Below are 20,246 nucleotides of genomic sequence, written 5' to 3'. Positions count from 1 at the left end.
TATGCGTGTGTGCGATAACACAGCCCAGCCCAGTTAATCAAACTTACCACCAAAACGTGCTGAACATGTTCCAGTTTTCTCTGAAATGTTTACAAATGGTCCTCACTTTCCTCTTCTGTAGCAGTTATTAACTATGAAAAGTGATGGAGGTCAGCATCATAACCAGGCCCACTCTTTAAATAGATTGCATTTAGTACATATGCTTTTTGTGTGTGTGGAGGGATGACCAACCCAATGTGTGAATTTGGCAGCAGCCCAAGGCTCTCACCAGCAAGGGCCCACATAGGTACGGAGCACAGTAAAGCAAATGTTTGTTGCGCAACAGAGGGGGAGAGGGGATATAGTGGGACAATAATCTTGCAGGCAGATTTCCCACCACACATAGAGCTCTTCTGCAGCACCATTAGTTTACATTGCAAAGTTCCTTTTTTGTTCCTCAGATTTTCTGCAGGTCACTCACAGACTTGACTGCTCTGCTACATTAAGTGCCAGGAAAAAATACGTGTGTGTTCCTGCCAGAACAGCCAGCCTCTTGCACCAAACGTGGGGCAAGTGAACATCTGGGCAAACATTATTTCACCTCCTCACTCCTGCACCCATACTCAAGAGTCCTGTGCCTCAAATCCATACAAGCCCCCAAATATAGCCATGTTCCACCACAGAAAGCTCTAGTGAAAATCCTGTGGCGCCTAGACCTGGTGGACCACAGATGGCCCAACAAAGAGTTCTTCAGATCCCTTCGTCCTGCACCCAGTTTAGATGAGTGAAGCGCAGTGAACTGGTGTTCATGCTCGGAGTGGTTTCTTATTCCTATATAAGGTCCAGCGTACACACAGAACGGTGGAAATGGGATGATGACCCGCACAGTACTGCCAGTGCCACTTGTGGCTCCAGAGCACATCCCTCTGTTACAGTCGATCTCAATGCACTTCCCCTTGGTAGCCCTCTGGGTCAGTGAGGGAATTGTGGCAGACTGCTGAAGCACTTTCACTGATACAGGAGTTGAGTGCCGATATCCAAGGAGCCCTGTAGCCCTGTTCCATTGGAGTCCAAGTCAAGACCTACCTCACACCAAGGCCATTGGACAATTAGCATAGAGGCACCACCATAAGAAAGGATCAGATGGGCTGGAGCATACCCCATTAAGTTCTGAAACCTCTGGTGGAGACGGCATTGTCGGATCTGGCGGGATAGGCTATTAATTGATGAGTTGCAAAGCCCACTAATGACTGGTGGTGTGGCTGGGATGCTACTGGCTGGTGTGTGCCTGAGTGGACTACTGGCAGATGAGAGCACCACTAGCTCACAAGAAACTATCGGCTAATGGGGGAATACTTGCTGATGAGACGAATACAGTTTAATAGTGGTCTACACGTTGATTAGGGCTACTGGTAGTAAAGGGGCGGCTCGCCAATGGTGGAGTGCTGGCTGATTAGGGGGCTTTTGACTAATGAGACGACTAATGGTGAATGATGGAGCTAATTACTAATTAAGTGACTTGGCTGATGGGAATTCTTGCTTATGGGGAACTAGTGGCTGCAGGGGTCTACTAGGGTAGCTACTGGTTGATGAGGAGGCTTCTCGGTAATGGGTAATTACTGACTGATGAGGGTCTCGCCTCTTGCTAATACGGGACTACTGGCTGGTAAAGGACTAATAATTTGTGGGTCTCCTGGCTTAGGGCAACCAGTGACTGCTGAAGTGGGTGCTGGCTAATGGGCGATTACTGGCGGATTACAGGCTACTGACTACTGAGAAGACTACTGGTGGATAATGCAATCACTATGGGGGACTACTGCATGATAAGAAGAGTGGTTCATACACTGTTGGGGCTGTTCTGGGTAATTGTGTAGTAGGCCTTTTAGTGTGGGCTGGAAATATCGAAGCCAGAATATCAGTGCATCACAATATCGTGCCAAGCATATCGATGGACTAAATATCAGAAGGTTAAGTGTGTATAGATTTTCTATACCTAACTCCACATATACATGCATTGGTGAGATATATCTTCAAGGTACGCAAATGTGGAGTTCATAATAGTAAATCCATAGCTCTCTCTGTGCACTTCCCTCTTTGATATTTTGTCCCTTTCAATATTCTGGCTTAGATATCTCCTACCACAACAAGCCTTTTTGGATATTTCCCTAACTAACAAATGAGCCTCATACAACCTAGAGTTGCTTCATCCGCCCAAGTCGGACCACCTGCCAATGTCCACAGGTAATCATTTCAGCACACTGGGCAAAGCCGTATTGGCCAAGATCTCATGCTACTTTCAAGGGGATTAACTAATCGCTGTCATTTAGCAAACAATTTAGCCACTTTGGCATCAACTGTGCTTGGCACATATTATTGATTATGCAGATTAGAAAAAAAGAAAGTGCTTGAAAGGAAAATGCGCCCTTTCAGCCAACTGGGAAGAATGGATTACCAGGTGCAATGCCACCATCTCTTAAAATACCGCAGAGGTGAGTGACTTGGAAGACTGCAAGGCAAACTGTAGCGGTCCGTGGAGGGAGTTCCGTGGGGCGGTGAGGCGGGGCGGGGGAGGGGCAGGGTGGGCGATGCGCACGCTGCATAGCAAAATGCGATGCAGCTCGCGCAACGAAATTCGTTTTATTTATTTAAATGTGTACTTACCTCCGTTCATCCATATTCCGGTGTTTACATTTCCCCACCCTGCCCCTCCCCTACCCCGCCTCACCGTCCCACGGAACTCCCTCCACGGATCGCTACTGAAGGCAAACAATTCTGTCTGAGCTCAGGAAAACAGCTAATATACGCTTGAAAAGAGTTCCACCCCATATTTAATGTTTTTCAATATCAGCAATGCTCTCAGTAAATAGAAATATGATGGGGCGGGAACATACGTAGTGAGAACAGTTCCGCTCAACTCATGATACTGTAGAAGAAAAAGTAAAGCAGAAACTGGACCATAATCCTCGAAACCGAAATACTTTAAGTCATCCAAAATCTGTCCAGCCTCACATGACGTAGAGTTACATTTTTCTGCCAGAACCTGCATCATAACAAGAACACTCAACACCCTTTTCACCACCTCTACTCTATCCTGCGCCGCACCTTCCTTCACTATTCACTCCTTTCAATTAGACCCTTAACCTCACCTATGAATCTGATCACTATTCTCCAGTCAGTCAACCCATCATGTGTTCCTCCAACCTCTTTAATACCCAAACTAATAAAATGTCCAGCTCTACTGTCCAGGGATCTGTCAAGTATTTTTTACCGGTTCAATCACTCTCTGCCTACTAACCCCAATGCTTCAAGTCTGTATGTATCTGAGGCAGACAGGTCACCTTTCCTCCACATCAAAATATCAACCAGTTTCTCAATTTCCCATTTCATTCAATGTCTAAAACATTTTTCTAATCGCTGCAGTATTTGGTACTGATGATAAAACTACCCGGATCATGGATGTTGCCTTTTTGGCTCCCGGGATTGTGGGGCGGTGGGGGAAGTACAGCGAAGGTAGGGGTGGAATTGGCATAATTATTTTTCTATCTCAATACTTGATTTTATTTGGTGTTCCTCGCTTTTACCTCAACCCCCTGCCTGTCAGTTCAGATTATTTCAGCCGCTTTGACCCTTTCTCTTGAGGGCCCTCCCTAATCAACTTGAAATTATCTAACAAATCCCTAAACCCTACTTGCTGCCCTCAGGAGGCTGGTCACCTGACAACCTCAGTCACTTCGCCGGTTATACCTATGTCCCTCATGAATGCCCTGACCAAGCCCGACTTGACAGCCCTCTTACTGAACATAGAAAAGGTTATATGATGGTATGTTTTGTATTATGAGTTGATGTTTCAACCCTAATTTGCCATCATCTCTTCTCAGTGTAATCACCCCATCTGAAATACCATGTTTATATACTGTCCAGATGCTCTAAACAAAAATTGTTAGAGTTGCTTCTATATTTCAATAAATGCAAATAGCACATGCAATGTAAATTGTCGGTGAACTAGCAAAGCATCTAGAAAGCGTTCATTGTTCAGGCAGGGGCATGTTTATTCTTAGGACTGACAGGGATGAGCTCAGAGGCTATCTGACCAAAGAGGAGTGCTTTGAACTATACTTCTAATGCTTTCCTTGTGTCAAATGAAGGATCAGTTTCAAACATAATAGACATAAAGGATAGACTACCAGTTCCATGGATCATGGAGACAGGCTACACATACAGTAGTCCCCTTTGCAGCTTAGTATTAGGGGAAGAAGCACATCCTTGCGTAAAACAGCTAAAAGGCAGAAAATAAAGAAAATGCTAGAAGACAGAAAATAAAGAAAATGCCAGTAGCTAGTCTAGCGCCTAATGCTAGTTAACCTAGTGTCATGTGCCCGAGTTAGGCCTGTAGGAATTAACACAATTTTCACATGCACATTGTCCTTTCCTAAAGTTGCCTTCTCTTTGGTACATTGACCTTTGGCACACATTTGCATTTGTGACTCCTAGACTAGTTTCTTGGAAACACTGGCCTTGCTGACACCCAAAAACTTTATGAGCACACTATCATACTGCCTTGACATTAGACATGGCCCTCATGTGCGTGACACAAATGTGCTTTATTATTGCGTCCATATGGTGATGCAGCTATCTGTGAAATACAAACAAAGGCGAGCCGATACCAATATAGGCCCTAGGCAAGGATACCATTTTCTATATATGACCTTTTGTTTCCTAACATAATCAGAGGAGACACTTCAACTGAATTCGGGGGGACCCTGCACGCCGAAGCTTTCACCTAGCAGCTGACCAACATCTCTGTGAGGGGTGTCCAGTTCATGACCAGGACGGGGTCTTAAACTCTTAACCATCAGGTAATGGGGTTGGGTCATCCAGAAGAAGGCTTCTTGACAAAACATACATCTGCATCCTAAACACGTAGGTTAGGGTTTCATATTTTAGGAGTGTGCTACACTGTTGTACTATTGTATATGTATACATATATAAGTTGTGTCAACAAAATGGTTGAGCTATTAATTTTGTTCACTGTTCTGACATTCAATATAACTGCTGTCTGCTTTTGTCCATTAATAATCGCAGCCCACTTTTTCTATGCACGCATCACTAAGGTTCAATCAATATTGAAAAGGCTGCTCTGAGTATTCTTTGCATATTTCTTTGAAAGAGAGCACGAGCGACTGAGCGAAAAGTTGGAAGTCTGTTCCCTCAGGAACCGTGGTGGCAGAGTTGTCATGCTCAGTGGTTGCCAGAACTGTTTGCTCACTGTTTAGATTTGGGGGGATAATGGTGGCCCTGCGAGCTAGCTGGTCCAGAGGACAACATTTCCTGCGGGGTGCATGGAATCAGTCTGGCACCATCCTAAGTTTATGCTGCCCCCAAATGGGTAGTTCCTACTGATAGGTGGAAATTACACAACACTAGCTTTGCCAATGTGTGGTGATTGTTGTTTTTAAGGCCATAAGCTCAAAAGTATAGGGATTGCGGTGATGCTCACTAAGAGAACTTAAATGATGAATGGTGATAATCCTACAGCTACAATGGACAGAAGACCACGGGTCTGACATACAGTTTAGTGGCTAGAGTACTGTGGTGGATTCTCATCTGCCAAATTCACAGTCCCCACAATATTTAGTCAGGGAAAATGCTATGTTTCTGACTATGAAGCCTTTGCTGCGTCTGCCAGTGGAAATCTTTAGCCGATGGCCTGTCAGACATTGGGCTGTCGGTCAAAGTACCTCAAGCCATTCTCCCTTCATAGGGTGGACATTTCCAGATAGTTTTTTTCTGCTCAGGAAAACAATGTGGACACCCTCACAGTCCCAAACAGGAATCCAAAGAAAAAGCTCCCATACATTGTTCAAGCCAGTCTCAAATCATAATGCATTCAGCTTTGACCAGATCCAGCCGTACCATGTGGCTAATGGTATAAGATACCTTTGTGAAGTGAACACAAGACAACTTCAGACTTGAACCCAACCCAGGCGTTCCTTCTGTCCCGAATGGCTCAACCCACCCAGCCGTTCAGGTCAAACCAGAGAGGTGGCGACTTTAACTAGTGCATTCAAAGGTTCTGGTGCTAGTTCCAGCTGACCAGTTACCGCATATGGCTTTCTAAAGTTTGGAGAGAGGGGCTAGGTTGCTCAAACTAGGCTGGTTGGTGCAAACACCGTGATCTGTCCTAGTGTGCCCTTTGTGTGTCATTTTGCCCTTTGATTACATGCTGCTTTTTAACTTCCGTTTTGGTGGTGCTAAATTGCTCTGCGACAAGTGTTTTTTGTCCTCCAATGAAGCAGAAATGCTTTTCGAATCAAGGCAGCACTGTGCGAAATTAATGGGTTGAATCTCGCACGACATAGGCTTGACTTGAAAAAAACACTTCTACTTCACGGGAGGACAAAAATAACATCTCACACAGAGCAATTTAGCTCTGAAAATACTGAAGATAAAAGAAGTCTGTTATCAAGGGCAAAACTATACACACTGGGCAAATCAGCAGAGATCACCGCCTAAACACCTACCAGGGCAGTTTACATGAGCCCAGTGTTTATCAGAAAATTAAGGGAAGTTCTACTGGTCACAAAAACTGTATTATGTGAGAAAGACAGATACCGTTGGACACAAATAAGGAGTAACAACTAAAATAGAATTTGCTTTCACTCATTTAATTGCATGTTCACAAGTTTTGCAGCTGGGCAAAGTAGTAGCCATTGGACAACTTGAAATTACACCAGGATTACAAATGAATACCACCGCTACCAAATGATAGGTAATCAAAGGAATATAGCATGTTACAGCGCATGCTAATACATCGCGTACTATTTCCAAGGATGGAACAAAAAAGAGTTGTGGTGCACAGAGTGCCCTGGTGCACGTACTGAGAATCTTCAGATCCGCTAGCCATGAACGATGGTCACATTTTTTCCCTCCACATGTGACTACCTTATGTTGCCAGTTCTTGCAATCATGGGCAGCAGAGAGGCCTCTGAACCAACAAGGAATCCCTCAATCCCTATTCAAGGCAGGTTTCTGGGTAGTTGTATGTTCAGCTCTATTTCAAAATGGCACCAGCACCAGCAAGAGGTGCCTTTAAAACAATGCGAGGGCAGATTTGTTCTTGTTACACACCTCGCCAAATTGCTTATTGATCAGGGAAAAGTAATCAGTGAGCTCCTCTAATGATCTGTTGACTGTGAAAGTTTACTCTGATAAAGCATTGCAGATATTGGAAAGAGCCCCCTAAATTACTACTCATAACTCAAGGCAGGCAGCCCAGCCTCCCACATGCAAGCCCATCCCCCAGCGCAGAAGCAATCAGTTATCTTCAGTCTCTTTTCACAAGACCACAGGAGCAATGAGGCAAGATCGAACATTCAAAGCAGCGTTAATATGGCAGTCGAAGAGGCAAAGCAAATTATAAGGCAGGAAAAAATGAGGAGGAAAGGAAAGAGGAAGTAAGGAGCGAGGGAGGAGAGAAGAGAGTGTTAGCATTAGTCCGGAGCAGCAGGTACTACACCTTTCTGAATACTCATATCCACCATGTGGGGTTCCATCAGCTCAATGAAGAAATTCTTGTTTTTCTCATACTCCTCGTCATCAATAATTTTGATCTGAACTGTTTTGCTGTGGATGGAAAAACAACGTGTCACATGGAGAGGGAAAGGAAGGATCAAAGACAAGGAAGGGCGGGGGAGCAGGAGGAAGGAAAGGTCAAAGTTCACTCCCAAGACTATCCACTGCTAAAGTTCTTCCAACTTCTCCACGCTAGGCCTGGTTTGCATCAGTTATCCCATGTCAATTACTGGTGCATGCTAAACTCAGAAACCAAAACCAATACCTCTTTCCCTCCCTCCATCTGCTAAACATCACCTGGGCTTGTTGACAAATGGTGGTCTGGGGAGAAAACTTCTCTGACCAGTTTTAACTGTCCATGGTGTATAATAGACAGGTGGAAGTTGTGTCATCTGGGAGGAGCTACCCTAGCCATGAAATAATGGCTGTTTAATGCATTTATTAAATGCCGAATATAAGGGTCTTCTTCTGTTTTCTAGGACCCAGGCCAATGTATCAATAGGTTCTCAGACAGGTGAGTGGGTGTTAGAGGCTTTTCTGTCGGCCTTTAAGTGAGGTTTTGCATTGATTATAATTAGTTTATCATCCAAATAAACTATGCATTAACACCAAATTGTTATCACACATTTATTTGTATGTAGAAGATGGGTTGACCATAAACTCATGCACCCTTCATCATTTCTTGCTACACTCACACTCATACCTGGTGATGTCGCTCAGTTCCTATGTCTACAGTGACTTAAACTCACCTCGTCTGCATACCATACAAGCCTTAAAATGACACTGCCTGATCACCACTACAACAACCTGCACTCCCACTATTACCCCTACTCTACTCCCACAGCCTCCACTCCTCTCCACCCCATCACTTTCACTGTCATGCCTACATTCTCTCGACCCTGTCAATGTGCACTCACACTACCATGTCTATCAACTTCCTCCTCTAATAGATGTTACCATCATACTCACCCCTTCTGTACCCCAAAGGCCCACTGAACATTTCCCCTTACCTCTTCACCACACCTATCATGGCCTACACTTCCACACTCACTCCTACTATCCACCCTACTCCAGACTACCCTAGAAATATCACCCTACACTTTCTCTCCCAACATAGCCTACACTCCCACTAGCGCCCCTTTGCCCTCTCTTCCCTAATTAATACATCGCAATTCCTAATTTACAAAATAAAGATTTAAAAAATACCTATTCCTAATGGGTTCGCAAATATACCTACCTCATGTATATTGAGGTAGGTCACACTTTGCAACCCATTAGGAATCGTGGCCCTCACGAGGACAGTGGCCTGCTGAGATCAGCAGATCACCATGTCTGTGATTGCTTATTAATAAAGCAATCTCTCATGTTTTTTAAATGCAGCTCGTTTTCCTTCAAAGAAAACAGGATATGTTTAAAAAAAAAAGAAATTAAACTTTTAAATTTCATTCTTAAGGTAGGCAGTGGACCGTGGGACGACTGCCTGCTCTTAAAATACATTTTTAATTTAACATTCACAAAGGCAAAGTGGTTCCTTGGGGACCCCTTTCCCATGTGCGAATGTTTACAAACTCCTTTGATGGATCGGTAAAAATGAATGTTTTGCGACTGTAATTCGGTCGCAAAACATTCATACATACACTGCGATTCTGTATTTGGAAGGGACTCCCTTAACATGCCACTTCCAAATACTGAATCGCAAACAAAAATTGCGATTGGGTAATGTGTTACTGAATCACAGTTTGTGATTGGCACATTTTGCAGTCGGAAAATGGCCCAATTGTTTACGACCGCAAAACTGATTTGTACATATGGCCCTATGATCGGTATTTTTGTGAGACAGCTGCACCTTTTAGTCAACTATACAGTTCTGAGTGAACATGCATCTCATACACTATACATTATAATGCTACTATCTACAATCTTATTTCAAAATAGAAGCAAAACATTTATTTTAAATGTTACTTCTGTTTTGTTCAGTGAATAAACTTTGGCAACACAGAATAAAGCCTGCATTTTCAGTGTTACTGGTCAAAATTCCTGTCTGTGCATCTGTGCTACTATTCAAAAAACGTATTTCAAATAAAGAACACAATCATGTCTGTGGGCTTGTCATAGTGAAGCCTGCAGAGCGAGAGGGACAGGAAGCTTCTTGGGCGTCGTGAATCTTGTGATCTGAAGGTGTAGGATGTAGTCTGTTTCTCCCTTCATCCCATAGCCTCAAACATACATGACTCGGCCTGCTCATACTTAGCCCTACATCAATAATGGACGTAATCTGTTCACCTCCAACGCTGCAGCCTCACAAGGATGCTATTTGGCCAATTTTAATCCTGTGCCCTTGAAAGCAACGGTAGCAGTCTGCTAACATGTAACCCTGCACCCCAAGATAGACGAAGCAGAAGCAATTCGGTCACCATTGACCCTATGGCCTTAAGGTATAGAAAGTAGTCATTTAACTTTGGAGCCCCAAATATAAAGTAAGCCACTATCAGCCTCATGCATCAAGCCAAAAATCCGTCGGTAAAATACCGATTCGTTAATAACTCCCGTTAGCGAGTTAAAAATACCCAATCCCAATGCATCAACCCAAAAGCAAAAATCGCTATTTAAGGAATCCTTAAATAGCGATTCTTTAAATAGGGATTCCTTAAATAGCGATTCCTTAAATAGCGATTGCATTTAAGGAATCCCAAAGTGAGATTCCTTAAATGCAATGCATCAAAGTTAAAAAATTAGCGATTTTGCTAATAGGGGGAGCAAATTACCATGAAGATGAACTGCATGGTAATTTGCTAAAACTTTGAAAAATGCACTTTTGTGCATTTTTCAAAGTTTCATGTTGCGCACACACATGCCCTTAGAGCATGTGTGTGTGCAACATATGTGCACATATCAATTTCAGGGCTGCTATAGGGTGTCATTTTGACACCCTTGCACCCTTGAAATTGCATGAACAATTTGCGAGAACCTACTGGTACTCGCAATTTGCTCATGCAATCTCCAATTCATTCCTATGGGCCTGGAGGCCCATAGGAATGATTGGGACGGCATTCCTTAATTGCTACTCGCTATTTGCTAGTCGCAATTAAGGAAAGTTAAGGAATCGCTATTTGAATAGCGATTCCTACATGCATAGCCTTTTGCTATTCCTTATTAGCGAATCCTTATTTTTCGCTAATAAGGAATCGCAAATGGCATTGTTGATGCATATGCCCCTATATACATTTACCCTGGCATCCTTGAAGATATAAGAAACCACTGGACAACTTTAACCCATTCCTTTCTGTCTAAATCTTTGCCTCTTATTCTTGTTATTTTATCGTACCTAGGAATGCTTTGATTGAATAGGAAATTGAACTTTTTAAGGGTTGTATGGATCGATTTCAGAGCATCAGTTTCATTTTTAGATGAGGCAAACATTTTTAACCTATTCTTCTAGTCAGTCAAACAAGTCAATCACTGCTGCTACTCTCTACCTCTCATACTCTGCACTGTGGCTATCCAGATCCCCCGGTGAGCAGGCACTAGTAAATTACAATTATGTTTTAGTTGCTCCTTGTGTTCTTAGCCTCTTTAATGTGTGCTTCCTCCTCTATCTGGCTACCTCAACCACTACCTAGGATGCCTAGTTGAACTCCAGCAGAATTACCTTCAAGTGCTTTCCCTGCTGCAGGGGACAAGGGTGTGCGCTATTTATTTCGAAGTTTTATATAGCGCTAGCCAGACCCGAGGGTATCGGAGAACTTTACAGCAATCGAGAAGCAGAGGAATACAGAGAACAGTTCAAGAATAAAACAAGGCGGGAGAGTTTCAGAGAGATGAGAATCCGGAGGTGGTGTCCTCATCGATTCAGTGGCTCCTATCCCTTCCCCAAGAGCGATCTAGGAAAAGGGTTTTGTGCTGACCTTTGAATTTTGCAAAGGAGGGGATAATTCTAATATTGGGGTGGAATAGAGTTCCAGATTTTGGGAGCATTACCCGCGAAGGATCGTGCCACGTTTCTTTGTTTGCGCGCTTTCAATGGGATGAGAAGTAGGGTGTTCGAGCTCAGAGGCGTAGCAAGAGCTTGTGGCGCCCGGGGCTATCCCTCAGATTGCCGCCCCTGGGGGGAGGGGTGCTGGGGAAAAAGGACGGCGAGCACTTGAAAGAGGTCCGAGAGACGCATAGTAATCGCTGCTAATAGTTACCTCGATCATGCAAGTTACATGCACATACATGACACGGTCCAAAGCTACACAGTTGAATACACCAGTGACCGGCAGTACAAAAGAGAACACACACACTGCTTGATTTATCTGGGGACTCAGAAAAACTACATGCGACATCCATCAGAGAGCTGTGTGAACAATTACAACACGAAAGGACTGCATACCCCATATCACCTCTACATGAAGTTAGAATTTTTGAAATCCTGTTTTATGCTGCTAAAGTTTTGAGAAATTTCAATTTTATGCTGTCTGAAAAATTTTCCAAGGTAAGTTTGTCTTTACCTTCCTTACGAGTTTTCATTAAATTCTGCTATGTGCGGTAACTCCTGGAACCACACTGATTGGACTTATGAGTTTTGGAATGAGAATCATGTTCCCTTGATAAATGCTTTCAGGCCAAATCTACTGATATCTATCAGGAGAAAAGCAGAAGATGGCATTTAGGTGCAGTAAGCAGCAAGATCTGAATGTTAGTCCTTATTACTGGGGGAATAACCACTCGTAATGAAGGGTATAGCAACAACAAAAAATTCAAAATCCTTCCCTTCTATCCCTCCACTACACTTTTTCAATCCAAATAACAGACTAACATGTCCACTACTCAAATAAATGTCCTATTTCACTATACTAATTCGCCACTAATCCTTTATGGGTTTCGGAGTAGCGTGCTACTCGCCGAAAAAGCACATTAACACCTCAACAGGGGTAGCAAGCGCTATATAAATGCAAACCTTTTTACCTCTTCTACCCCTTCGGTATCCTTCTTAATCCAAATAATTGACTAACATACCTACCACTCAAATTATTAAAAATGACTTGCATATTTCACTATACTACTTCACCACTAACACTGTACGGGTTCCAGAGTAGTGTGCTACTCGCCGAAAAACGCTTCAACCCCCCCATCAGAGGTAGCAAGTTCTAGATAAATCCAAACCTTTTTTCCCTTCTCCATATCTCCACTATCCTTCTCAATCCACATAATCTGACTAACATATCCACCACTCAAATTACTTTCAAATATTCACTATACTAATTCACCACTAATCATTTATGGGTTCCGGAGTAGCGTGCCACTCGCTGAAAAAGCGCTTCGATGCCTCCTTATGGGTAGTGAGTGCTATATAAATTCAATTACAATACAATACAAAAAATAATTGCAAAAGTGCCATCAACACCCTCAAGCAACCAGGCAAAGGGAAACTATGCAACCAAATTTAAACCCATTCTTCCAAACTCCCGACCTCCACAAAGAACGTTGGTCCATATCAGTGTGTCAAAGGCAATATTGAAGCTACATGAAATCAACCACATCTGGCCCAAATTCTGGGTTAAGCTAGACTTTAGGTTAAAGTTGTTAGATATATGAGGTGCTGCACCTCGGCCTCCTCTTAGATATGTTGCAGCTTTGTTCCAAACCACAGAGAACAAATGCGGATTATGCCAGAAAACAGAAGCCAAGGGGTTCACAGGAGGAGCCCGAAAAAATTGAAAGGATACTAGCAAATAAAAGCAAAAATCCTCATGTGTGCATGGGAAGCAGTTAGAAACACACGGGAAAATGACTTAAACCCCATTATTATTCACAGAACAATATGGACCTCACAGACCTCCCCAGTGCCCAGTTGGCAATGTCCTTCTGTGTTGTAGTGTGACGTATCTCAGGCTGAGGCGGGCTAGACTAAGGTAAGAAGCCATGGCAGGAGTAGAGTTTTGGCTTCTCGTGGGGGCTGGGCTTCTCAGTAAGACTGGGTGGGGGCCCAATTCGGTTAAAACTGAGTAGAGACCAATGCCCCTATGCCCAGACCTAGGCTAAACCTTTTTTTCCTTGAATTGTTCTTGAAATCACTGCAGAGATGCAGGCTTCAAAACCGGTGACGGATCATACTACTTACTAGTGGTACAGTTTAAGAGCAACAAAGCATTATGGGGAAGGAGGGACGCAGTACTTCACATCTTCAAGTGACCCTTTGACATCAGTGACACCTTCATCAAGTCCTGCTTTTGTGACAAACAGAACTTTGCTTTCTGCTGTTCTAGGATCCACAGAAGCAAAATGGTCTTGGCTAAAAAGCCAAGAATGGATGAAGGTGTCACTTATGACAATGGGCGGTTAACACGCTTACTACTTTCATAGGATTAGCAAGATAGGGTACCATCTTACAGATTCTTCCACTGATAGCAGGCACCTGATCACATAAAAAGATCCCGAGACGGAAGCACCGTTTCTGCTCCACTGCACCACTTCCCACAGACTTAATTAAGATCATTGCGAATTCATGATGTGATTGTGAACCCAGACCAAAGGGTACCCCTCCACCCAAGCTCTCTTCAAACGGAATACAACTGCATGGGCAAGTTCTCTGGCTGGGATTTGTAACTTTTTTTAATCTTGAAATACGCCATTGGCTTTTCTAACTGGGATATTTTTTTAGCCTGAAATGCAATGTCATTCTTGCACAGCTTTTTAAATTTTGTAAATATGTTAGATGCGCGCTTTTTACATGTTTATGCTTTTAATTAACTAATAAACTATTACTAGTCACTTGAATTGTTCATAGATATGACTGGATAACATGGATGCGCTGTCCTTGGGCTCTGGAAAAAAACACACATATACACACATGCACACCACACATACACACAGAGACACACACACACCACACAGACAGCACACACACACAGACACACACCACACACACATAGACACACACCACACACAGACACGCACAAAACAGACACACACACACATACACACAAACACACAAACACACAAACACACACCGAGGTTAGTAGCCCTATTGTGCAGGGTTTCTAATAACATTGCACTGAACTAATGTTATACATGAGTAAGACATCTTAGAATGATGATTTCGCGTTTCCTGCTGCAATCATTTGAAGGGAGGAGACAGCACAATGCTACACCATCCAGAACGACAGTAGACATCACCCCCGAAGCAAAATGTCACACAACAAACATGCACAGAAATATTCTTGCCACACATTAACACCTCCAGAATCATGCTTTCGTGATACAGTGGAAAAAGTCTTTGCATCAAGAATTGCTTTAAGTTCCCCCAAGGACATACGGCCAGTCAAAAATGTTCTGTGATGCAACCCCTGGGGCCTCGTCACTTGAAGGGAGCTCTAGGGCTGGATCAGTAAACATTATTATCTGGCATTATTCGTGTGCCCGGTGGTAAGTTAATGCAGTGCTTAATATGAGCAACTGTTTTCATCGTAATATCTATGAAAGTGGATTTGTGGCGGAGCCTAGGTGATGATTCCACCCCTCTGAAAACGTTCAGCTAGCTCCTGCTGCTCTCCTCTTTCTTACCTCACTCACTTCAGGGTCTCACACTATGGCAGGCAGGGATTGGTTCGAACTTCTTTCACTTCTGCTGCACTGCAGCAGCCAGCAAAGCAAAATCGCCCAGCAGCAGCACTGCCACTGCCCCAGGCCAGAATTGACTCCTCACGAGAGCGCGTAGTGGTGAAGCGTGTGACGTGTCACTGCTACGTTCTCATCGCAAGGGCTGGCCAAAATGTAGCCCAGGGCCCTCATTGGTAACGCTCGCGCGCTACCAATGACGGCCCTGGGACGGACCAACAAGCAAGTTTTCGCACAAACAACGCGGGACGTCGCGGCGGCAATTTTGGCAACACTGCAGGCGCACTGACTGACTGGCGCAGCAGTTCCAACAAAAGCAAGCAGGTCAGGACAGGTGCGCGCTGCTTGCACTTTCAAACTTTAACAGCCTGGGCCGTGCGCGCAGCACTGGTGGTCCGTTGCGGCTGCCTTTAAAATTTATTTGGGGACACTGACGCTACAATGACTGATAGTAGTGTCAGTGAGTGTCCCCAAATAAATTATAAAGGCCGCCGCAACAGGCCACCTATGCCGCGCGTCTGCCCCCAAAATAGTGCCGCCTGGGGCGGACCGCCCCCCCCCCCCCCCCCCCCCACTAGCTACGCCACTGACAATATACCCAACATCTCCCATGGGGGCCGAACGGCAACCTACACCCTTCAACCATGCTGTCTGAAAGGGCCCCAGGAAGTCGATGTGAACTAAAGATCTTCACAGCCTCATCGGCGATATAAAGCGCTATATTCATTCATCAATGCAGTACAATACAGTACCTACATACCCTTCCTAAAACTATCCCCTGAAATGTGCTCGCATTCCCTGCTCTAAGGTGCTGAATCACTAAGAATCTTGCCAAAAAAAGCATCTCTGTGCCCTCTTTCCTCTCCCCCCACCCTCTGACGGTTTATTATATTCAATATTTCGATTTTTATATCCTTCAATATGTGAAGGGTACTGCACTGCCTCAGCAACGGGCATGAAGTGTAAAATGAACTATATATTCAAGCACCAGGGATAGAGAGAACCTGTTGTTTTTTTTCAAATAAACATTCCACTCGCAAGTTAGAAAGTTCTAGAGGAATCAATAGTAGATAGTGTTATGAGCTATTTCTCATTATGCTTTGTCTGGGAATGGAAAGTTCCATGCCAGCTTAGTGTGAAAACGCCCACCAAAAACGCTGTCCGCGATTAGCTGCGGTCTGTGATACATTGAGGGATGTCAGAGCCCTCTTTTTCAGACCCCACCTGCTCTAGGTCCACATACAATAGTCATATTTAAACATACAGAGAATCTCAAAGAATTAATATAGTCGGACACACGCAAGCACCTGATTCTTCATATAACATAGCACACGCTGACTGGAAATGTTTGTAGGGCAATACAAAACAGAAACTACGTTTGATTTACTAAAAATACAGATTGGTAGCGAAAAGGCCACCTATGACACTTCTCTGTCCGGAAGTACCCCTCGTTGCACCAATTAATGGTACGTACATCTTGTAATGACTATGCTTAAGTGACAAACGTGTATTCAGTGGAAAACCAATAACAATTTTTCAACTAAATAAAGAAAATTATTTTTTTTAATCACCCGAAACGAATTCCTTTTCAATGGCACACTGTTTCATTGTCTACCACAACAGGCACATTTCAGCTTCCTGTATAGTCACGACCAGGCGCGCAACACCCATTGGACTCACAGGGCTTCCGCTCCCCCACCCCCCGTCGTGTGTGGCAGCCCGGGATCATCGGGATGAGACACCTTCCCGGGCAAAAAAGCAGCCGCACCCGAGCACTTTACAGGTCTTTAAAAGACCATTTGAATGTTAATGAGGCCTTGCTGTTGTGTCGCCCCTTCTAAGAGCCCCTGCAGCTCCACTCTGCCTATTGCTTAAAGTTCAGCCCCCCCCGAAATTTTTGCTCAGCCCCCCCCGAAATTTGGCTCTAGTTGCGCCTCTGGTCACGACTCACCTGAAGTATTCTGAATCAACAAAAATCATCCTGATGGCTGCACCAATATCCCTGTGCTGCCTGTGCCGGAAAAGAGGCGAGCGCGTGGTGGTGGAGCGTGTGACGTCACTGCCGCGCTACTTTTTTTTACCGCAACGCAAGGGTTGACTAAACATTATGCCCAGGGCCGTCATTGGTAGCGCTTTCGCGCGCTACCAGATTGACGGCCCTGGGATGGGACCCACCACATACAAGGTACGTCACGCACGCATGCTGCACTGCAGGCAGCACAATTTACAATCAGGTGTGCTTGCTCTTCCGCGCGAGGGCCCCAGTGGCGGCGACCTTTATAATTTATTTGGGGACACTGACACTACTGTGAGTGTCCCCAAATAAATTATAAAGGCCGACGCCCCCAAAATAGTGCCGCCTGGGGCGGACCGCCCCCACCGCCCCCCCCTAGCTACGCCAGTGTTCGAGCTCCTGCGGGACCTGGTCTGGCCAGCTTTTTTGAGTTTGGAAGCCAGGTTATCTGGTTTGCCTGTGTGGAGGGCTTTGTGTGTGAGGCAGGCTGTTCTGAAACTAGCTCGCATATCAACTAGAAGCCATTTTAGATCTCTAAATGCGGGTGATATGTGGTCGAATTTCTTCACTTCTGTGACCATTCTGGCTGCTGCGTTCAGAGTAGTTTTGAGGGGAGCAAGGTGTGTATTTGATGAGCCTGAGAGGGCTGCAATCCCATAGTCTAATCTAGATAGCACCAATGGTTGAGTGTCTTTTTTGAGGTCCTTGGGAGGGATGAAAGGTTTTATTTTGTTCAATAGCTTGAGGTTTAGGAAGGCGCTCTTGGCAGAGATCTTAATGTGTTTGGTCATGTCCAGCTTCGGGTCTAGGGTGATGCCTAGTGATTTTACAGAGTCTGCTAGGGTGAGGTTACTGTTGAGCGTATCGATCGCTTTTATCCATTCCGCAATTTGGAGGTTTTCTTCCTTGTTGGAGATGAGGAGTATTTCTGTTTTGTCTTGATTAAGTTTAGGTGGTTACTTGAAAGCCAGCTTTGTACATCTCTGAGCGTGTCATTGAGTCTCTGGATGTCAGACATGGAGGTGGTTTCCAAATATATCTGTGTGTCGTCTGCATACAGATGGAAGGGGATGTTAGCTTTTTTGAGTAGGGTGGTGAGAGGTTCCATGTAGATGTTGAAGAGTTGTGGGGAGAGCACTGCAGACAAGGTGTAAGTCAAACTCAAAGTTTTTGATTTTAATTCTTTGAGTGCGGTTGTGAAGGAAGGAGGAGAACCACTGGAGGACTACCTCATCCAGCCCAGCCCTTTCTTTGAAAACTTTAATGAGGAGTTTGTGGTCAACCGTATCGAAGGCTGCCGATAGGTCTAGGAGAATGAGAAGGCAGCATTGGTCTGCATCAAGTGATTTGTGGATATCATCGATGACGTTGAGGATCGCGGTTTCTGTGCTGCAGCCTTTTCTGAAACCCGATTGGTGGGAGTCAAGAAGGTTGATGCTATCCATGTGCTGTGTTAGTTGAAGGAGTACGCATCTTTCTAAGGTTTTGGCAAGAAGAGGTAGGTTGGAGACCAGTCTAAAGTTGTTTAGATCGTTTGAGTCTAGGCCTGGTTTTTTCAGCAGTGGCGAGATGGCAATAACTTCATGTAGTCTTCAGAAGAACCTTCTTTTGCTCTACCATTCCACCAAAATGGCCAGGGCCGGACTGGCCAATCTTACACTCTGGTATTTCCCCATTGGGCTTCAGGCTAGGGGTCTGCTTTTAGAGCAGAGTGAGGTGCCACTGTCCGGCCATACTCCAGAGCATCTTTCTACTTGGGGCTTCCCGCAGTGTAGGGCTGGTTTGAACATTTTGCCATGGCTGGGTTCTAGTCCGGCCCTGCCAACTGGCTATATGTCAATGTGGCAGCTGTGTTCCTTAGTAGGGCTACCAGAAGCCTGTAAACTAGTGCCAGTCTGGCACACCACAGAGTCACATTTTCTTCCAAGCTTGTTTGTCAGTGTCAGAGGTCATGCTATTCCACTGGGATGGAAGATCAATTTTATATGAGCGGAGTGGCTCTGAAGATGTGAAATCAGAGCCAGAATAAACTTACATTTTTTGGCTCTCGCATCCTAGGCACATTATTGGTGACTGCAAGATGCATTTATTTGTTAAGAATGTTCACTTGTCAAACTGCAAAGTTCATATGTGCTCCCACATTTAGCTCATTTAATTTACTCTTTGGTAGCAGAAAACGTGTAGATTAGATACAGAGCATCACAGATATCAATAAATGACATTCTCATCCAGGAAAGACAGCCAAATGGTTTATAATGGTTATCAATATATAGGTTTTGCGGACCTACAGAATTGGTATTAATAAGTCTCCAACTGACTCCAGTTGCATCAAAGTCAGTATTCTTTAACTAGTAGCATTTCAGTGTTTTTTTTTCTTAGACATATATCTTCTGTTTCCACAGAACTATTTGGTGTCACTGAACCCAGTATAACTCATTGATAACTGATCAGAATGATTATTTTCAACCACAGGACCCAAAGGTCCCTTTCAAAGAATATATTGCATCTTAGGACAGAGACAAAAAGACACCAAGACATGCAGCCAAATAATATATAACAACAAAGTTGCACACTTTCTAGAATCAAAATCAGTCAGCTAATACAAATGCACCCTAATTTGAAAAGTAAAGGCAATGTGGGGCTGTCCTTTGTCATCACGAAAATCTTTCCCATCATTGTGCAATAAGAATAAAATAATTGATGTATGAAGAATTTGAAATAGCACCTTTCCATCTGGAGATATTGATTTATTGTATGCCACTGACATAGATCTATTCAGCAATTTAAGTAGCATGATTCACAATTCCAATATCTTTAATCTTAAAATAATATTGTATAGATTGAATATATTTTTCAATATAGGCGGGTGTCGAGTCTTGGGGTATGGCATTAACAAAATATTCCCCCTTTCGCTTAGAAAAATCCATATTAAATTTGGAAGATTTTTGAGGTTTCTGATCTGATTCTAAGGTAAAAAATTTCAGGTTACAATAGCTGCATCATCAGGTTTTTCATATTTCAGAATGCAGAGTCAGACTGTAGATGGATGATATACATTTTACATCAATTCGTTTATAGTTGC

At 44.0% G+C, this 20,246-nt stretch overlaps 1 protein-coding gene across 4 annotated transcripts in view; it reads right to left on the bottom strand.

Moving 5' to 3' along the window:
• The window catches only part of SLC8A3 (solute carrier family 8 member A3), a 454,394-nt gene that overhangs the window by 118,688 nt on the left and 315,460 nt on the right, over window positions 1-20,246 (bottom strand). For 2 of the 4 annotated variants that reach the window (XM_085627127.1, XM_085627129.1), the window contains exon 3: window positions 7,496-7,602. The exons of the other annotated variants lie outside the window; for them this stretch is intronic. In XM_085627127.1, the coding sequence (XP_085483253.1) occupies window positions 7,496-7,602 (107 nt within the window). The remainder of the gene's footprint in view (window positions 1-7,495; window positions 7,603-20,246) is intronic. 4 annotated transcript variants of the gene reach the window in all.

Source organism: Triturus cristatus, chromosome 9, assembly GCF_964204655.1.
Source record: "Triturus cristatus chromosome 9, aTriCri1.1, whole genome shotgun sequence".
NCBI classification, from domain to species: Eukaryota; Metazoa; Chordata; class Amphibia; order Caudata; family Salamandridae; genus Triturus; species Triturus cristatus.
This window is presented reverse-complemented; position numbering and strand designations above follow the sequence as displayed.